At 47.4% G+C, this 18781-nt stretch overlaps 1 protein-coding gene across 6 annotated transcripts in view; it reads right to left on the reverse strand.

The window, feature by feature from the left end:
• Positions 1–18781, reverse strand: part of LOC142567709 (uncharacterized) — a 210774-nt gene that overhangs the window by 22431 nt on the left and 169562 nt on the right. For all 6 annotated transcript variants that reach the window (XM_075677883.1, XM_075677879.1, XM_075677884.1 and 3 more), the window contains one exon: positions 7121–7222. In XM_075677883.1, the coding sequence (XP_075533998.1) occupies positions 7121–7222 (102 nt within the window). The remainder of the gene's footprint in view (positions 1–7120; positions 7223–18781) is intronic.

The raw sequence follows: 18781 nt of genomic DNA on the forward strand, positions 1-18781 counted from the left end.
TCTGGTTAGACAGCAGTAGCATCAACTAGGTGTCCAAGTAATTAGATCTGGCAGTGCCCAAAGGTGCACTTAGAGGAATTGAGCTATAGGCCAGCCAAATGAAATATGTCGAGAATGGCTGACAGACGAGGGAGGTGGCTTTCAAAGCTGGGCCAGAGAATGATGAAGTCGTCCAGATAACAGACAGGTCGACCACTTAAGACCGCGTAGAACAGTGTCCCTCATACTTTTGAAAGTTGTAGGTCATTATACAACCTAAAGGCATGACCTAAAATTGGGAGAGGCCGTCAGGTGTGATGAAAGCAAGCCTTCTTGAGGCTGCGGTCATCAACGGGACTTTGCCAGTAGCCCCAGCGGAGATCTAGCGATGAGAAATATCTGGCACCATGAAGGCAGTCGAGCGCATCATCAATATGAGGGAGAGGATACACATCCTTCTTTATTACCCGATTCAGATGGCGATGATTGACGCGAAACCGCCAGCTGTTGTCGTTCTTTCTCACAAGCACTACAGGGGATGCCCGAGGGCTAGAGGAAGGCTCTATCCCGTCTTTGTCAAGCATTTTCTCTACCTCCTTTTGGATGACATGGCGCGTAGAGTGAGACACTCGGTAAGGGTGCTTGTGAAGGGGGCTGGCACCTCCAGTGTTGATGCAGTGGGCCATGACATGTGTACGGCCTAGTGGAATGTTCTCAACGTCAAAAACTTCAAGGTAAAAAAATAGGAACGCACGGAGTCCTACACTTTAAGAAGGTAAGAGGTCGGGGGATATCATATCGTTCAGAAGTGCCTTGGTTGGCATCGGTATGGCAGGGTGAGGCAAGGTCTCAGCATAAGCAGCGAATGCAGAAACTACGTTCTACACTCGGTAAGGGTGCTTGCGAAGGGGGCTGGCACCTCCAGTGTTGATGCAGTGGGCCATGACATGTGTACGGCCTAGTGGAATGTTCTCAACGTCAAAAACTTCGAGGTAAAAAAATAGGACTGCACGGAGTCCTACACTTTAAGAAGGTAAGAGGTCGGGGGATATCATATCGTTCAGAAGTGCCTTGGTTGGCATCGGCATGGCAGGATGAGGCAAGGTCTCAGCATAAGCAGCGAATGCAGAAACTACGTTCTTCCAGCGGTGATAGTTAAGCTAGTGAAATTCCTTGAGGAAGTATATAGGTCAAAGTAGAAAAGTTGAGGACTGGAAGCGTCGTTCTGTTGTTGGCAATAACCACTATGGTGTGAGGAAGTGCGACGTTGCACGAGAGGATCAGATCTGTGAGGGGAGCGACCACATAGTCACCATCAGGGACTGGGGGAAATGCTGACAGAAGGACGTAGGTAGCAGCCTGAGCAGGTAGTCATAGAAACTCCACAGAACGCAGGTCAGTGTTACGTGATGAAGCGTCATCAGGACACAATGGCAGTTCGAGCTGCAAAATGCCGGTAAAACAATCGATGAGGGCAGAGTGGGAGGTCAAGAAGTCCATACCAATAATGACATCATGTAGGCAAACATCGAGAACAGCGAACAGAACTGAAGTGTGGGGGTCGCCAACAGTAATTCGGGCAGCGCACATACCAAGAAGCGGTGTTTCGGTGCCGTCAGCTACTCACACAGTAAGAAAGACAGCAGGTGTCCGCCCTTTTCGTAGGCGGCATCGGACTGTAGAACTCATAACAGATATGTGGGCGCCAGTATCAATCAGAGCAGAAATGGTCACACCATTGACGAGAACACCGAGCAAACTGCGTCTTGAAGTAGGGGTCAGTCGAGGTTTTTCGGTCCTTGTCATCAATGCAGCCTTGCCTCCCGGAGCTGCACTGGCTAGTCTCCCGGGTGGTGGCCAGAGTAAGCGGGGGAGGGAGAGCAATGGCGTTGAGGGGAGCACGACTGGCGACTCTGAGGTGATGGCGATCGGCTAGACCAGTGTCCTGGAGCAGCAATATCGGCGTGCGTCGGTGCAGAGCGCAAAGATAGACGGTGAAGTTCACGGGCCGGAAAGTGGTCGTCGAGAAGCGATGTGCTAGAAGACGAGCCACAATCTTGGCGGCGGTCACCGGGGAAGCTTGATCGCTAATACCGACAATTGCGACAGTGGTGTGAAATGTGGCTGACATAAGAGCAAGAATAACGAATTGGTCAATCGTCTGGCGTCCTCCACTCCGATGAGTTTCTGTAGCGGGGTGTGAACTGGGGTGTGGAAGCGGCAGCAGCAACAATTGGGGTGGTGAAGTATTCAGTGTGAAGACCGGAAGCGTACATGAGCTGACGTGCGTCAAAGGTGGCTTGTGGAATGCCCATATTCGCACCCTCTTGACGAACAACAGCTTGAATGAGGGATATCGTTGCCAAATGGTCCTGAGCAGGTGCCTGATAAGCGGCTAAAGCAATGGCTTTGAGCTCCTGGCGAACAATCCTGGTTAGGTTGTTAGGCGTCGAGAATGGAAGGGGCATCACAGGATCTTTGTATGAGGATGTCGCAGCCGTGTTCGGGAGTCTGGTAAAGCGGTGAGTAATGTGTCTGCTTTTTGCTTCGTTAAACCGACGGCATTGTGTTTTGATAGAGTCAATCGTACTGCAGTGCTTACACATGAGTTATGTTGAAGGCATCCTCAGCTATGCCTTTCAACATGTGGCCAATCTTGCCTGCCTCTGGCATGTCTTCGTCAAGGGTGCGGCACAAGGCTAGCACGTCTTGGATATATGCGACGTACAGTTCCGTTAACGTCTGAGCTCTGGCTGCGAGTTTGTGCCAGGCTGTCATTTGTCATACGACTGATCGGCCAAACAATTCCGGCATCTTCTCCCTGCATATGTCCCAACTAATCAGTTCGTCTTTGCGCGTGTTAAACCACACGCGAGCTGTGCCCCCATAGGTAGAAAATTATGTTGGCGAGCATTAGCGTCTCATCTCACCTGTAGTGCTTGCTGACGCTATAGGAGCCAATCGTCGACGTCATTGTTGTCTGTACCGCAAAATGTGCCAGGATCGAGGGACGAGGAAGGACCACAGTTGCCGGAGCCGTGGGTGCGTGCTGCGATGACGGCATACTGGCTTCGGCCATGGAGGCGGGAGAAACGTGGCGTCCGATCCGAAGATCTAGGGCCGGGAGGAATAGAGCCCGTAACCTCCACCAAAAAGATGTTACGGGGGGAGTATTTAATCAACAGTAAACGGCTAGCACTAGGCTAGTCAAGACTACACAGGGAACACAGGTTTTAGCAGGTCTTTCAGTCCAACAGGAGAGACTCTGACCCAGCCCCACTACAATGTCTTTGTCTTTGCCACTGTTCGTGAGAATATTATCGTTTCTCCAAATGTTTCAAAGGTTTGCTGACATTGTTATCCTTGTGCTACTACAGTCGAACCCACTTATGACGATACCGGTTTTAACAATAAAAAGCTGCTGCACCGTCAACTTTTATATGTTTCCTATGGGGAAATAACCCTCTTACTACAATGTTCCCATGTCGCATTATCGGTTATAACACTGAAGTCTGGCTGCTGGGGGGCCATGCCAAAAGGTAATGGAATGCGAAATCCTTGAAAAGAAAAAAGAAAAAGTGAAATGCGAGCCGCTGCACGATTGCTCGCCACCTCAACTGCCGCTGTGCACTTCTGTCCATGAGAGATGCATGCCAGCCTCGCACATCTCTCCTGTCGCCCTCCCACCCCTCCGAACACAAATAGGCTGCACCCATAGCTCTGCGACGCGCCACCCTCCGAAATACAAATGGACCGCGCCAACTGAGCTGCCAGCACTGCTCCCAGATTGTTCGCTAGGCCATCTTTATGGCTGGACCCTCACAGTTTGTTCTTTGTTCAACAGCCCTCATTCTGCGCAATTCTGCTAACGGATGAAGTCACTCGTGCTTGTCTTTGTTCACTGCGTTGAAGTCGTTCCTGGCCACGTTGTTTCTCAGCCTTGTTCGACTTGCCACCGAAACGCAAGATGTCTGGTCCGCCCGCTGATCAACAGCAATGCAGAATGTTGCTGGTGAAAAGAAAGTGCACTGCTACAGGTTTGGAAACGAAGTGCTTTTAAACGATGAGGCGATTGTCATGAATGTGTTTGCGTCAGATAGCGACAGTGACAGCCACGATGGCAGTGCTGACGCTGTAGGGCACGCTGCCTCAACATTGTCCCCGTAGACAGCCCTGTAGATGATTCAGTTCCTCATGGGCTCGTTTTCGTGAGGGATCTTCTGCTTCACTACGTGGAGCACCTGGATGTCTTAGGGAAGGATGTCGGCAAGTTTCGTGTAAAGCAAGCAAGGCTGGCGGACATGCGGTTTTCTCACGCTAGCCAGTGGGAAGTACGTGGCGAGATGCTTGTGACGATCACATCCCAGCATTTCTTCTGGATTTCTCAAGCTGAGATGCTGCCGCGGCAACCTTCCCGTATCTTTTAAAAGGTGCCTGTTGAGGCCACTCAAGCGATGTCTCGGCGGAGCTCGTATGTCACTTGTCGCCCATGACCCCTCTTTGCAGTTATAACAGTGCCATTCTTGAACGTCGACAGCCGCGACTTGTTAACAACGTGCGATCGGAGCATACAGGAAGCAGATTAAACAGTTAAACGAGTAAACACATTTAGAAGCCGGATGGAGGAAGGAGGTGAGAGGGAGAACTGGCCTCCCCACCATTATAGTTTTCTCGGAACAGCTACACCATCAGCCATATTGATTTATTTTTTTCAGGCAACCCAGTTATAACAATTATTGGTTATACCAATGGAATGTTTGTGGCAATTGGCTATTGTTATAAGTGGGTTAGACTGTATTCATATCGCCCATGTTGATGACACTGTGGTTGCTTTATCATCACAAGTTCCCCTCGAGCAGATATGGCTTCTTTTCAACTGTGTTCAAGCGCACACAATCAAGTCAAACATGTACCAGTACAGAATGTCCTTTCTAGAGTTTTTTTCGCGAAATCATAAACAGCTATGGCAAAGGACCTCTGCTTTCCAAAGTGCAGTACTTGCAAATCTCTTTCGTCTAAATTTAGTACAGCAGCAGTGACATTTTTTTCCTCACAGTAAACTTGTATCTTTGAAAGCGCAAAAGACAGTGCAAGTGATTGGCAAACACTGACACAAAGACCATAGTGCAGTAAGCTTTCTATGCACATTTCATCCCTTCTTGCATCAAGTCTCTCGATAGCTACCAGGCTAGTATGAAATCTGCGGCATGCAGTTGAGACATGCAGCAGAGAATTCTTTCCAGACCATAAATACTAAGCTAGCTGAAGCAACCTTCCCTACACATACTTAGCATGATCACCAGATCTCCCTTATAGTCGATGCGTCCTACAGCGCTGTTAGGCAGCATTCACACCGGCAATTGACAGAGGTCCACAACTGTCAACCGAGGAGCTGTCCACAGCAACCAGTGTTCAAACTAGCGATTGCGACATACCTGTCACCACACCGAAGTGTATCACGATTGCTGCCGTTCATGTCTGCTTGCACTACCACGGCCACATAAGATAACCATCAGTGCATTGATGTCTTGCTCATGTTCTGCTAATTGGTCCAGCAGCTTTGCGACTCCAGCAGCAAAGGTGAAAAATCGGTCAGTGAGCAACTTGACGAGATTGATTGCTTTTCAATGAAAGTGACAATTTGCAACCAACTTGATCACACAACTTCTGTCGGTTGTTTCTGCGAATGCCGTTTTAGAGTTCATCATTTCGCTGATAAACTTTATGATGAACATATTCAAGGACCCCTCAACAGGGCCCACTGCAAATTCTAGTTATACACTGGAAGTTCTAAGACACCTTCTAAGGAGTGCTTCACCAAAATAACTCTTTAATTTATTATCGCAAGAGTTAGAAGAAATTGAATGCCCAGTCACCACAGCATAAGGAGGCGAGCATGACTGCTAACAGAGAGCCTTTCTCCCTGTGCCTTGAGTAGCATACACAAGCGACATTCCTACCCTGCCTTCTCTTGCACCGGAGCTGACCAATCGCACTGTTTATTTGTTTACTGGACAAGCCCCGCCTCCTTTTCTTTCTTATTTTTTTTCTGTGTAGCACATTTCCGATCATGACATTGTACATTCCACATTGGATGATTTACTGAAGTAACGTGCCATGATGTGTGACGGAGCTAGGATTGCATTCAAGTCACAGTTTTACCTCGACTCTGGCTGGGAGCGGCACTTTCTCAAGCAGAAGGATAAGCAGCATTTTGATTGAAATTTCAGTTGTTTTCACCGGTGCACAGCGCTGTAATAATTTGGTGATGCAATCATCAGTGTGTGAAGAATGTGCCGTGCTTGTCTAACATGGTGGTCAAACCTGGCGAGGGGCCCTCTAAGGTGAGGAGCCCTTTAAGGGGCCCTTTCACAATCCCAAGGAATGCTAATCGCAGCAAAAGATTTATCCAAGGGATATGCAGCATCCCAAAGCAACAGCGGCGCGATAAGATTGCAGCAGTGATTGTAGGGATGCAGATTAACGTGAACTGCTTGTAGTTCTTTCATGCTTATCCCAATCTAAGCATGAAAAGTGTTTTGTCAGCATGCGGTCGCTGCAGCTGGGAATCGTGCCAACAGCCTCGTACAAAACACTGCAACCACGCCAGTGGGTACAGTCAAACCTCGGTATATGAACACCGATATAACGAAGCAAATCCAAAATGCTTTATATCTATACGAGTGCGTAACGAATGTTTTCTTGTAAATAATATCAGACATAACAAACGTATTTTTGCGTCAGATACAACTTAGTTATCACAAGGTTCTCAGAATAACGGATTCATGGGCAGAATGTACAAGCAATTCTGAATGGTTTAACCCTTTCCATTGCATAGATGAGCTGGGTCCGTCCACGTGTTTCTCGTAAACACAGCCAAGGACAAGCCGACAGTGCTTTTAGTTTTCCAGCAATGCCATATGTGAGCTGCTTTCTTCTCAATGCTTTGTCGCGCTTCTGGTAGATAGCGGCTCAGAATCCACGGGGCAGTGCAAAAGTTTATTCAGGTGGAGGTGGTAAAACATGTTGGACACAGGGGTCCTTAAAACATAATTTGGCCATTTTTGGTAAGAATTCAAGATAACAGTGTAGCAGGGAAAGGGTTAAGTCACTGCCCCAAAGTTTGCAAAAGGTCACTTACACATTGGTAGCGCTTCTTGTGACGGGAGCACCTCATTCACGCTGATCTGAACCATACTTCTGCTTGGCTGGCCCTCGCTTTTCTGTGGGGCCTCTGGTGGTGCTGTAAATTCAGTGGTGGGAGAGTTAGTGGTGATGGATTGTAGAGCTTAGCAAAGTTCGATGTTGGGATAATTGTTGCATAGCTGTCAATGTTTGTGGCCCAAAGGTAAAGGAAGGAAAGAAGAAACAAACAAACAGGAAGAGTACGAACTTGCGGCTAATTTTATTTCGTGAAAACGCACGCATATATAGAATGCTTCTTTTTTTTTCTATGTTTTAGAGTCCTTACTTCAGAAGCAGGAAGTTCCGACGGTAAGCCTGACTCCACTCAAGAGACATGTAGAAGATCACCCACAACCTGAAAAGGGTGGCGACCAGGCACAGCACCAAACAGAGTTTCTCACAATATTACCTACAGGGAAAACTAGCACTGTGCCGCTGGTGTATTCATGGGAATACTGGGATGTGGTGCTTTTTGGATCGCCATCGTTCCTGGAGAGCCAGGACACCTCGAAGGCACATCTGGCCAGCACTATTCTGTCTGTCGCAGTGGTTGGTTTTCCAATCACAATGTTCATTCTCTAATAAAACAGTATGTAAATGGTTGTGCAATCTTTAACATTACACAAGAACATTTTTCATGCAATCATGAGGACTTGTGCTTGGATGTACAATTATATGAAACATAAAAAGGAATGGTGGGCTGCAAAAATTGGAGGACAGACTACAAGGTCAGCACTCGCTTTGTGACAGTTCGTCGTCTGTTCGTGTTTGTCAGTGCTTGATTGTGCACTGAAGGTTGATAAATTTTATAAAAAGATGTAACGTGGGCGAATGAAAAAAATTCTATGAAGATAATATTTTAAGAATCTGTGCAGCCACGACCATGCTTTAGGCCAAGCTACATTTGAAACAAAGCCTCAGAGACCCATATCCCAAGGTGGCACAACGCCTGTTAGGAAATTCACATAGGCAGTGGGGCCACATTTCCCCCTGGTATTATTGTTGGAAACACCATGGCACTAAACAAGCTGTAGAGGCTTTGTGCCCATGTTTCAATGAAGAAGGTGAGGCTGGCAAGCTAGAAGAAGCCCTGCCTGCACTGCACTGCGGACGTGGCATGTGTTCCTACCTCTGAGCTGTGGCAAGGCACACATCTGCCAAACCGACCGGTGTGTGAATGATTGAACAAGGGAACATGTCCTCTCAATTAACAAGGGCACTGGTTCACGTTTGCTGTTCCACTGTGGCTCATATGGATGTAGTCTGAGGGCATGCACATTCTCGAAGGAAGCCAGTGATGTGATGGCACGAGAACTAATGGAAACTTATTATACTCAGTGTTTTTTTAGGCCATACGGACTTTTTATAAAACGACTATAAGTGCAGCATATGTGGCGTTTCTGCACAGGAGTTCCTAGGTGAGGCGGACATATTTTAAAGCGACAACGTTAAGGGAAGAGGCTACCCTGGAGACCGAACGTTTTTATTTTTTAAAATATACAGATGAAACCTTCAGGGTACGTTCACCTACCGAACTATGAGGAACTGCAAAGTTTCATGAAGATATCTTTATTAGTTCCAGAGTTGTTGAGGTTTAAAGCCTGCTTCACATGATGCGATTTTCGTCGAACCAGAAGTGCGATTTCCGTCGTTTGCGATGAAAATCGCAGTCGCACTGCCAACCCCCCGATTTTCGGCTGCGACCAACCTGTTGGTCGCACAGTCGCACTGTCGCAGCGATCGCTGAGATTTTCCGTCGAAATTGCGCGGAGAGCTGTCAAGGAGCTATTTCGCCGGTTTGTTTTGGAATATGGCGTCTGGCACGACAAGTACAATGTGCGGAGACGTGGATTGTTGAATTCGGTACGTACATGAAGGGAGAATAAAAAAACTTGTACCGCAGATTCCATTTTCCCAATTCTATGCGTTTGTTGACACGCTACGCTGCAAATAAAGTGCATTTTCACGCTTGCTTCGTACACCTTCGCGAGTTGCCGCGAGACGACATAGCCTTTTGGGGTCCTGACAATTTTCTTTTGTTGAATAGCATACAAAAATCGCCGCGTAAGGAGCAGCTTAAATAATTTCAACCTCGGCAAGGGCAAACGACAAGCCAGCAAAGTACCCGAAGTTTCAACGTTGTGCTGAATGAGGTACCGTTCAGTTGCATTTTCTTGTCGGTTTTCAAGTGTGAATTTCCCAATGCGTCTTGAAAGGTTATCTTACCTCACTTATTAAATTTGACAGAGCAAAAGTGTAGGCTATGGTATGAATTTTCTACGATAGCATTAAATCCGTGGCTTGAATAAGCAGCGTTGTTAATTTGTTTTCGTATACTGTATACACGTTAAGTTGCACCTCTTCTCTATCCCATCACGACATATTTTGCGGCCCCAGAGAACTCATGCAAGGGAATTGTTCCTGGCCTTTTGCCCGGTACACCGTCTTCCAAGCTAGTGGATGAGCTTGTGGCTCCTGGAACTCAAATACTTCAAGCACGAATGATGGGTCAAACCAACGTTGCGTTGGTAACATTTGAAGGACTTAAAGTGCCTCGCTACGTGCGTTTCTATGGTGCAGAACTCCGCTGCTACCCCCATCGACCCCGCCAACTGGTTTGCAACATATGTCACAAGCTTGGCCATTGGGCTGATTACTGTCCTACGCCGCACGTGGTCATTTGCGCGACGTGCGGGACTGACAACCCCACCCCGTCACATCCGTGTACCCCACACTGCAGATCCTGTGACGGGACCCACCCTACAGCGGATCCAAATTGCCCGCGGCGTGCTAGGCAGACACTGAACAAAGCTTGGGTTCGGAATGCTGTCGAGAAAGAGCAGCGTGAACTCCAACCCTCCAGTGACCCGACCACTACCACAGATACGGCGGAGACCCGAACGTTGCGCGCCCCAACGAAGGAGACCAGAAAAGTCCGGTCGGAGACCCGTTCGAGATCCTGTCGCAAGTTCAAGTCTCGGTCCCGATCCCGCGAGGCATCGGTGCGCCTCCCAGAGAAGCGCCCTCCTTCCCCATCTTCCCAACAACCCTACAAGAAGGCCCTGCAGACCAACGCCCCAGCCAAGGTGACCCTGGTCCCTTCAGGGGTGCAGCGGACCCCGGAGAAGAAAACAGCAATGGAGGCGCCTCGGGAGGTAGGTCGGGCGGAGGGTCCCCCACAGCTCGCTCCGCCCCGTAAATCTCTCCCTACTCCTTCCCCGATTACCAATTCGTTACCAAATACCGATCCTCTAACAGAAATAGCCCGCCTACGTCGTGACATGGAGGCGCGCTGTGAGCGCCTGCAAAAACAAATGGACTCGCTGGTGGCAGACATGAGCACTAGTATGCAGGCGGCTCTGGACAGGATAGAACGCCAAATGGAGGTCCTTCAAATAGGGATTATGGAGCAAGTGAAATCATGTATAGAGTGCACATTCAACGCATGCAAGTTCCTGAGCTTAGCGGTAAGAACGAGAGCGCGCTTTCCGACCAAGGCTCTCGGCCGCAACCTGCAAATGTGGGCACCCGGCGCCCGCATCCCTATGCACGACCGCCTGCTTCCTCTCACGATGATGATGGCGCCGCGTAACGGGGAGCAACTACTGGTGTGGCAGTGGAATTGTAGGGATTCCGCCGAAAACGAGGTTCCCTACAGCAGTATATCGCCACATCCACGAACCCTCCCGATGTCATCTTCTTACAGGAAGTCAATTGCACCCCTTCTTTATCCGGCTACAGCACGCTCTCGGGTGTCTCTCCTCTTGTGGGAGCCTTAGTTTCGAAACATGTTACATGTCGCATGCATACCACTAACGTTGACATTCCTCACCAAATATTGGAAAAAATTACGCAAGGTAAACGCAGCGAGGGTCTGTTTATACTCAATGCATACAGTTCCCCCCGTTCGCGAACGCACAGTTTTCAGCACCTACTAACAGAATTTGGTAGGTTTGGACGGGTTTGTGTGGTGGCCGGCGACTTTAACGCTCCGCATACTGCATGGAGTTACGTTAAATCGCAGGCTAAAGGGACTCGCTTATGGAATGCCATCTGTAACATGAGATACACACTGCTCACCGACCCAGAGCACCCTACTCGGATGGGCAACAGCGTATCTCGTGACACCTGCCCTGACCTTACCTTCGTGCGCAATACTGGCCCAGTCGTTGCTCACGGGCCTTTAGAGGAGCACCTTGGTAGTGACCACTACATTGTAGCGACCACCTTGTCATTACGGGGTGCGCGCAGGCCCGAGCGAAATGTGCGTATAACGGATTGGGCGAAATTCAGGGACAGTCGCCAGGACCCACCTGAGCGCCAAGGGTACGAACGCTGGCTCGAATCTCTCGCACAATATCTAGAGGCCACCACGAGCACACTGCGCCCCACAACCGAGACACCAGACATAGACCCGCATTTACTTCATCTTTGGAACGCCCGTAGAGGGTTGACACGACGATGGAAACGACAACGCCTCAACCGCAGACTTAGGAAACGTATAGATCAAATTACACGGGAATCTCAGGAGTATGCAGAGATCCTTACGAGGAATAACTGGCGAGGATTTTGCAATCGCCTCTCAGGCACATTGAGCACAGCAAAAACGTGGTCGATTCTTCGCTCACTCACAGATCCTACCACAACAAAGGGAAAAACAATTCAACAGCTGCACGAGTACAGGGACGATGTCTCGACACTCCTCAGAGAGCTAGAGAAGCATTTCATACCCACAGGCCCGCCGCCGCAGTACCCTGACTATCCTTATGTAGGCGAGGCGAACGAATTGCTCGATGCAGACATCACATCTGACTAGGTGCGGGTGGTCCTACAAGACCTACACCGCAACACGGCACCGGGAGCCGACCACATTCGATTCGCCACCCTTGGTAACCTCAGTGACGCGGATATTAACCACCTCACCCATATGTTCAATGATTGCTGGCGCAATGGCATGCTTCCCCAAGCATGGCGACACGCCAACATCACACTGATCCCTAAACCGGGCAAGCCTGTTAAGGTTGAAAACTTACGACCCATCTCCCTAACATCCTGCATTGGTAAGCTAATGGAGCATGTACTCTTGCGGCGTCTGCAGCCCTTCCTCGAAGAAAAATCATTCTTTTCTAACTCTCAATTCGGATATCGGGCTCATCTGTCTGCCAAAGATGTGCTTTTACAATTGCGGGAGGAAGTCATAGGACCTCCGTCGTCCACCCAAACGAGAGCACTCATCGCCTTAGACCTAAAAGGGGCATTCGATAATGTTGAACATGACCTCATCCTTCGCAATGTTGCACATTCACACTGTGGAATTCGTATGTACAACTCTATCCGCGCATTTCTTCGAGATCGCACAGCCACCGTAGGAATGGGACCGCATCGATCCGGTACGATTCGCCTTGGAGGACGTGGGATACCCCAGGGCTCAGTTCTTTCCCCTAATCTATTCAATATTGCGCTCGCAGGGCTCCCCCGGCTACTCGACCAGATCCCTGATGTCACCCGCGCTATTTATGCGGACGACATTACTATCTTGTCGACACGGGGTTCCAACGGAGCCATCCAGGACCGACTGCAGCAAGCAGTCGATGCAGTTTCCGAGTACGCGAGAAAATGCGGCTTAATATGTGCTCCGGAAAAGTCGGAGCTCATAATCATTCACCCCCGGAGCCGTTCCTCTACTCCCCCTATCACTGTGCACCTGGATGGCACACCGATACCACAGGTTAATCGTGCTCGTATCCTCGGCCTACACGTCCAAGGGGATGGCAGGTCAAACTACACTGTTTCCCTACTATCCGGACAGATTGAGCAAATTCTGGCCATGATCCGGAGGGTCTCCGACAGGCGCTCGGGCCTTCGAGAAGAGGACTTGCTGCGCTTGGTGGAGGCATGCGTGATCAGCCGCCTTACATACCATCTCCCATTTCAGCGGTTGACCCAAGCGCTACAACTTCGCATAGACGCAATGATTCGCAAAGCGACGAAGCTGGCCCATGGCTTCCCCGAACTATACTTCCACACACCGCCTCCTTAACTTAGGGACACATAACACACTAGGCGAGCTGCTAGAGGCACATTGGGTCAGCCATCGCGAGCGCCACCTACTCACTCCTACAGGCCGTCATCTTCTCACACGGCTAGGATACTCTGTCCCACCCCTTGAGTCTGAAACCGGTCCAACGATCTTGTCGTCAGCGATACGCCAAGCACTAAGTATTCATCCATTGCCACGTAATATGCACCCCGAGCATGACAAAGGGCGGCACAAAGCCCGTTTACGATACATTGGTCGCATGCTTGCAAACATCCTGGAAACACATACTTTATACATGGACGCATCACGCACTCAAGAGGGCTATACCTCGGTAGTTTTGGATGGCACCGAATCCCTGAGAAACTCTGCTGCAATGTGCGGAACAAATACCGCTTACGGAGAAATTCTCGGTGTTGCTCTTGCAATTCGATACGCCATCCGTGTTCCTGAGGAAGTGTATATATTGACGGACTTGCAATAGGCATGCCGGGCGTTCCTATCAGGACATGGCATCCCGAGAGCGGCGCACCAAATTCTCAAACAGATCCCGCAAAATACACCAACCACACCTCCCCGCATCCACTTACTCTGGACCCCTGGTCATACCTCGCTGCCGGATAACGAACGCGCACATACGGTTGCCCGAGGAATTTCCCTCCGGACGACTCGGCGTGGTGAGGCGACTAGTTCAGAGTGGGGGGATCCCTTGCTCCGTTACAAAGACATACTCCGTCATTACACACGCATTCGTCGCACCCACGCCGCATTACCGCCGTCCTTCTCGCGGGAGGAAGCAGTGGCATTACGCCAGTTACAAGCCGCAACTTTTCCAAATCTTGTCTCTCAATAAATTCTACCCACACTGTTATGCAGATCGTTGCCCTGGCTGTGGCAGCTCACCCACAATCTTCCACGTCACGATTGAGTGCAGTGCAAACCTCTTTCCTCCCTTGCCAACTCTCCTTTACCCCCTACGCAACAAAGAGCTGTGGGACGATGCCCTCCGCGACGGACCTCCCGAGGTCCTCCGAGCTGTGATACAACGGGCTCGAAACATCGCCGGAATCATCTTAGGGACCCTGGACTGAGGGTTCCTCCCACACTGCTCTCGCCATTCAAATATTATTAATAAAGATGTTTTACTCTCTTCTCTGGATATTTTTTTTTGCACGGAAACCAATGAACACGTAAATGCTGCGGCCTTTGTATCTTTACTGCACCTGTATCAACAGTTGCTTTGAAAGGTAATGAACTCTACAGCTACTAAATTAAGTAAATTATTCGTTTGTTATAGTGGCCCAGTGACAACGTACCCTCCTGCACCGTCATGTAAAACGTGCAACAATGCAAAAAGCAGGGAAACAGCCTGTTCTTGTGGGGATAAAACAGTAGAAACGACACGTTAAAGAGAAGTAAATGAAAACTGTGCAGTGAAGTCAGCCAGTTGCATCCCTTCCTGTGAAACTTTGAATCCTTTAAGTACAAACAATTCTTGCACGTTCACAGCTGATCAAGTGTGCAGAAACATTCATACCTTACATGTTTCTAATAAGTTTGTGATCACATACATTAGTGTGTAAACCCATGTAACGATGTCCACTGTGTTTATTATCTTTATAAGTAATGAAATACCATGCTACTTGCAAGAACATATCACCCAGGGATTTTAGAACAAATTTCTGCATCTCAACTATACACAATATGTTGTTTATTCAATAAATGACCACAAGCAGCAGGGTTGCCGCAGTGTTCCGGCAGCTCATCGTCTTGTCTGTACGCAGTTCGTGGCGGTCATCGACGTGCAGCGGCCCAGCCTGACGGAGCGTGAAATTCAAGTCTTGGAGCAACGAATCTGAGCAGCTACCCCAGCGCCACCAGCCTCTGCTCGCCGGCAATAAAGACACGCACTTCTTGGCATCCGGCACTCGGCAGCAGGGTTGCGGCAGTGTTCCGGCAGCTCATCGTCTTGTCTGTACGCAGGTTGGTTGTGGCTCACTGAAGCCTTTCCTTTACGCGTATTTCCCTGCCGCACCTGTGCTGCCATTTGTTGTTAATTGTGAAGTGCTAGTTCATGATGCCGACAAACGCAGAACTTGCGAAATCTGTTGAAAGTTTAACAAATGAGGTTGAGGAAATGAAGAAAAGTCTAACCATGTTCAATGACCTGTACGAGGAAATGAAAAGTCAGCATGCCACCCTTGCGAAAGATAACAATGAGTTGACCCGGGCAAACCAGCAGCTAACACTGCGCGTGGCAGAACTCGAGCAGTATTACCGCAACAACAACATAGAAATAAAAGGAGTTCCTTCGACACAGGGCGAGTGCTGCACCGGAATACTTAAGCAAATCGGCGAGAAAGTTGGTTGTCCGGTCAAAGATTCCGACATTGACATCGTACACCGTGTTTCGGCAAAAGAAGAACCACACATTATTGCCCGATTCTGTTCGCGTGCCAAAAAACCGAGTTTGCTGCAGCGGCAAGAAAGGCGCGACTAACGGCTGGAGCTATCGGTTTCACAACACAAAACAACAATCTAAAGCTCGTATACATTAACGAACACTTGACCCCCGAAAACGAGAGGCTCTTTGCCCAAGCACTTGCGCTAAAACGAGAGAAACATTGGGAATTTCTCTGGACTGCTAACGGCAGAATTCTAGCTCGCAAGTGCGAAGACAGTCGCGTGCACCGGATCTCGGGTGTCAACGATCTTTCCATCTTCACATGAACAATCATCCTTCAGATAACCAACCTTACACTTATTACAGCGTAAATCAACTAAAACAATTACCCAGGAAGTCGTCCGCATCACATAAGTCTGTCATCCATTTTAACACGCGCAGCTTACCCAAACATAAAGATGACATAATAAATTTTCTAACTCTTTCCACTCATAGTTTTTCTGTTATCTGTCTATCGGAGACATGCCTATCACCACAGGATAATAACCTATTCACAATACAGGGTTATGATGCGGAATACGACCACCGAAATAGTGACCGCCATGGTGGTTCTGCCATTTTTATCTCGAAACAGCTTTCCTACAAACGCCGCTTTGACATTACATTTAATCTTGATAAAGTTGAATCCGTGTGGGTTGAGTTTGACCGCGCTTCTTTTCCGTCTAACGAAAGCACTATCATTGCATCCATTTATCGTTCCCCGTCATCATCATACATGAACTTCTGCGCAGAACTCGATAGCATTTTAACCCGCTTGAATCATGAAAACAAAAATATAATTATCGTTGGTGACATGAACACAGACATTACAGATATCACGAACAGCTGTTGCGCAGAATACTCAAACTGCTTTGTCGGCCATGTCACAATCGCCTACACGCTGCATGTTGCTCTCACTGATCACGTGCTAACAAACGTCATTTCGCCCAAGATTGCTGGCGTTGTTAACTTTGATATTACGGACCATTACCCCATTTTCTTGTTGGTCGAATCCCACAACATATGCAAAATAAAAACTTCAAAAAGGAATTGCTTCGACGCGAAGTTGTTTTACCAGAGAATTTTACACATTGACTGGAACGTTTTTATACATGAACCGAATGTTGAGGCAGCTTTTAACAATTTTTTGTGCTAAAATAACGGTAACAATTAGCTCATGCTCGTCATTCTCTCTTACTTACAAACGGTACTCGGCGCCCAGAAGCCCATGGATCACGAATAAGTTACTGCGGTGTATTCGTAAAAAGGACAGCCTACATAAAAAAAGTTAAATTGAGATCATTTAATCTGGCTTTGAAAAATCGCTTGAAAAAATACTCTCAAACATTATCTAGAACTTTAAAAACCGCTAAACGAGATGATTATGAAAATCAGATTATTAAAAATGGGAACAATAATCGAAAAAATTGGGAACTAATAAAAGAATTTTTGAACAAGCCTAAACAACGACCTGTAGCAAATGAACTTGAATGAATTGATTTTACTAAGGCATTTGATACAATTGACCACATTATACTTTCTTCTAAGTTAGAATCACTAGGCATCACTGGACCTGCTCTAAACCTTCTACAGAGTTATCTGCTTGACCGTACCCAAGTTGTCCAATTCGCTGATGCCATATCGCAGCCAATAACTACTAATCAAGGTGTTCCACAAGGATCCATTTTAGGCCCTCTTCTTTTTCTTTTGTATATTAATGACTTGCCTAATTGTCTCAACGATTCAGAATGCATACTTTACGCTGACGATACAACTATATTTGCTGGAGATAAAGACCTTAATAACTTAACAACACGACTAAACAAAGACCTTAGAAAAATCGCGTGTTGGTGTCTTGACAATGCGCTACAAATAAACGCCACAAAGACATGCTTCATGATTTTTTCATACTCATCATAAGCAAACCTCTTTAGTTCCGAGTCTTAATCTGGATAACCACGTAATTTATCCATCTGATACGACCACACTTCTTGGTGTTGCTCTTGACTCTCATCTAAAATTTAACAAACATACCATATCCCTTGTTAAAAAAATTGGTTTTGGTTTACGTGCATTAATCAAATCTCGACATTACTTTCAGCAATACATCTTACGGTATTACGCATTCATACATAGTCACCTGATATATTGTCTCACATCATGGGGAAATACATATGAAACACACATGTCATGCCTTCATCACTTACAAAACCAAGCAGTACGCCTGATTACATTTAGTTCTCATCTGGCATCTGCTACCCCACTTTACCAACATCTACAAATCCTTCCCCTCACTTACTCATTACAGCTAAAACTTGGTCTTTTAATTTACCGCATCCGAAATCAAGGTGCCGTCATTACAAATATTTCGGGCCCCCAACTACTCCACCATAACATTACAAGATTCTCGGAACAAAATATGTTATTACCTAAAGTACGCACAAATTACGGCAAGCAGACAGCGCTCTTTTGGGGAATAATGTTTTGGAATTCATTGCCCGTTACCATCAGGTGCATCCATCCAGAACAATCATTTCATAAAGCATTGAAAATTCACTTGTGGTCAACAGCCTGTTAGTAATAAATAACTTTTATTGACAACGAACTGTGCTTTATTTTTTACGCTTTACATTATGTATAACCGTCTAGTACTTAATTCGTTTTATGTACGTCTCTGTATAATTATGTTCCAATCAAGTTATGTATTCTAGTTATTTAATTTATCCTTGCTAGTACTGTTTCACTGATCTGTAACACCACTGCCTGTCTGTATTTGATTATTTTTTTGTATTTAGCACAGGAGGTCCCCTCGGCAGTTTAAACTCTGGGACCTCCTTCTGTACTAATATTTACCATGTACCTTCCTGTATTCAATAAAGATCTTTCGTCTCGTCTCGTCTCGTCAAACTGCTTTTTTGCGATGGCAAAGTTATACCAAAATTTACTTACATACAGGCAAGAAAATATTATAGACAAAAATATTGTTCTGCAATTTATTCACCTGTCACTGTGGCTATAGCATTCTGCTCCTAACAGAAGGCGAGGGGTTGAATTGCCAGCCATGGAAGTTGCGTTTTGATGGGAGTCATAGGTAAAAAAAATGCTCTTACACTTAGATTTAGTTCACCACCATTTAT

Source organism: Dermacentor variabilis, unplaced genomic scaffold (assembly GCF_050947875.1).
Source record: "Dermacentor variabilis isolate Ectoservices unplaced genomic scaffold, ASM5094787v1 scaffold_14, whole genome shotgun sequence".
Lineage (NCBI taxonomy): Eukaryota > Metazoa > Arthropoda > Arachnida > Ixodida > Ixodidae > Dermacentor > Dermacentor variabilis.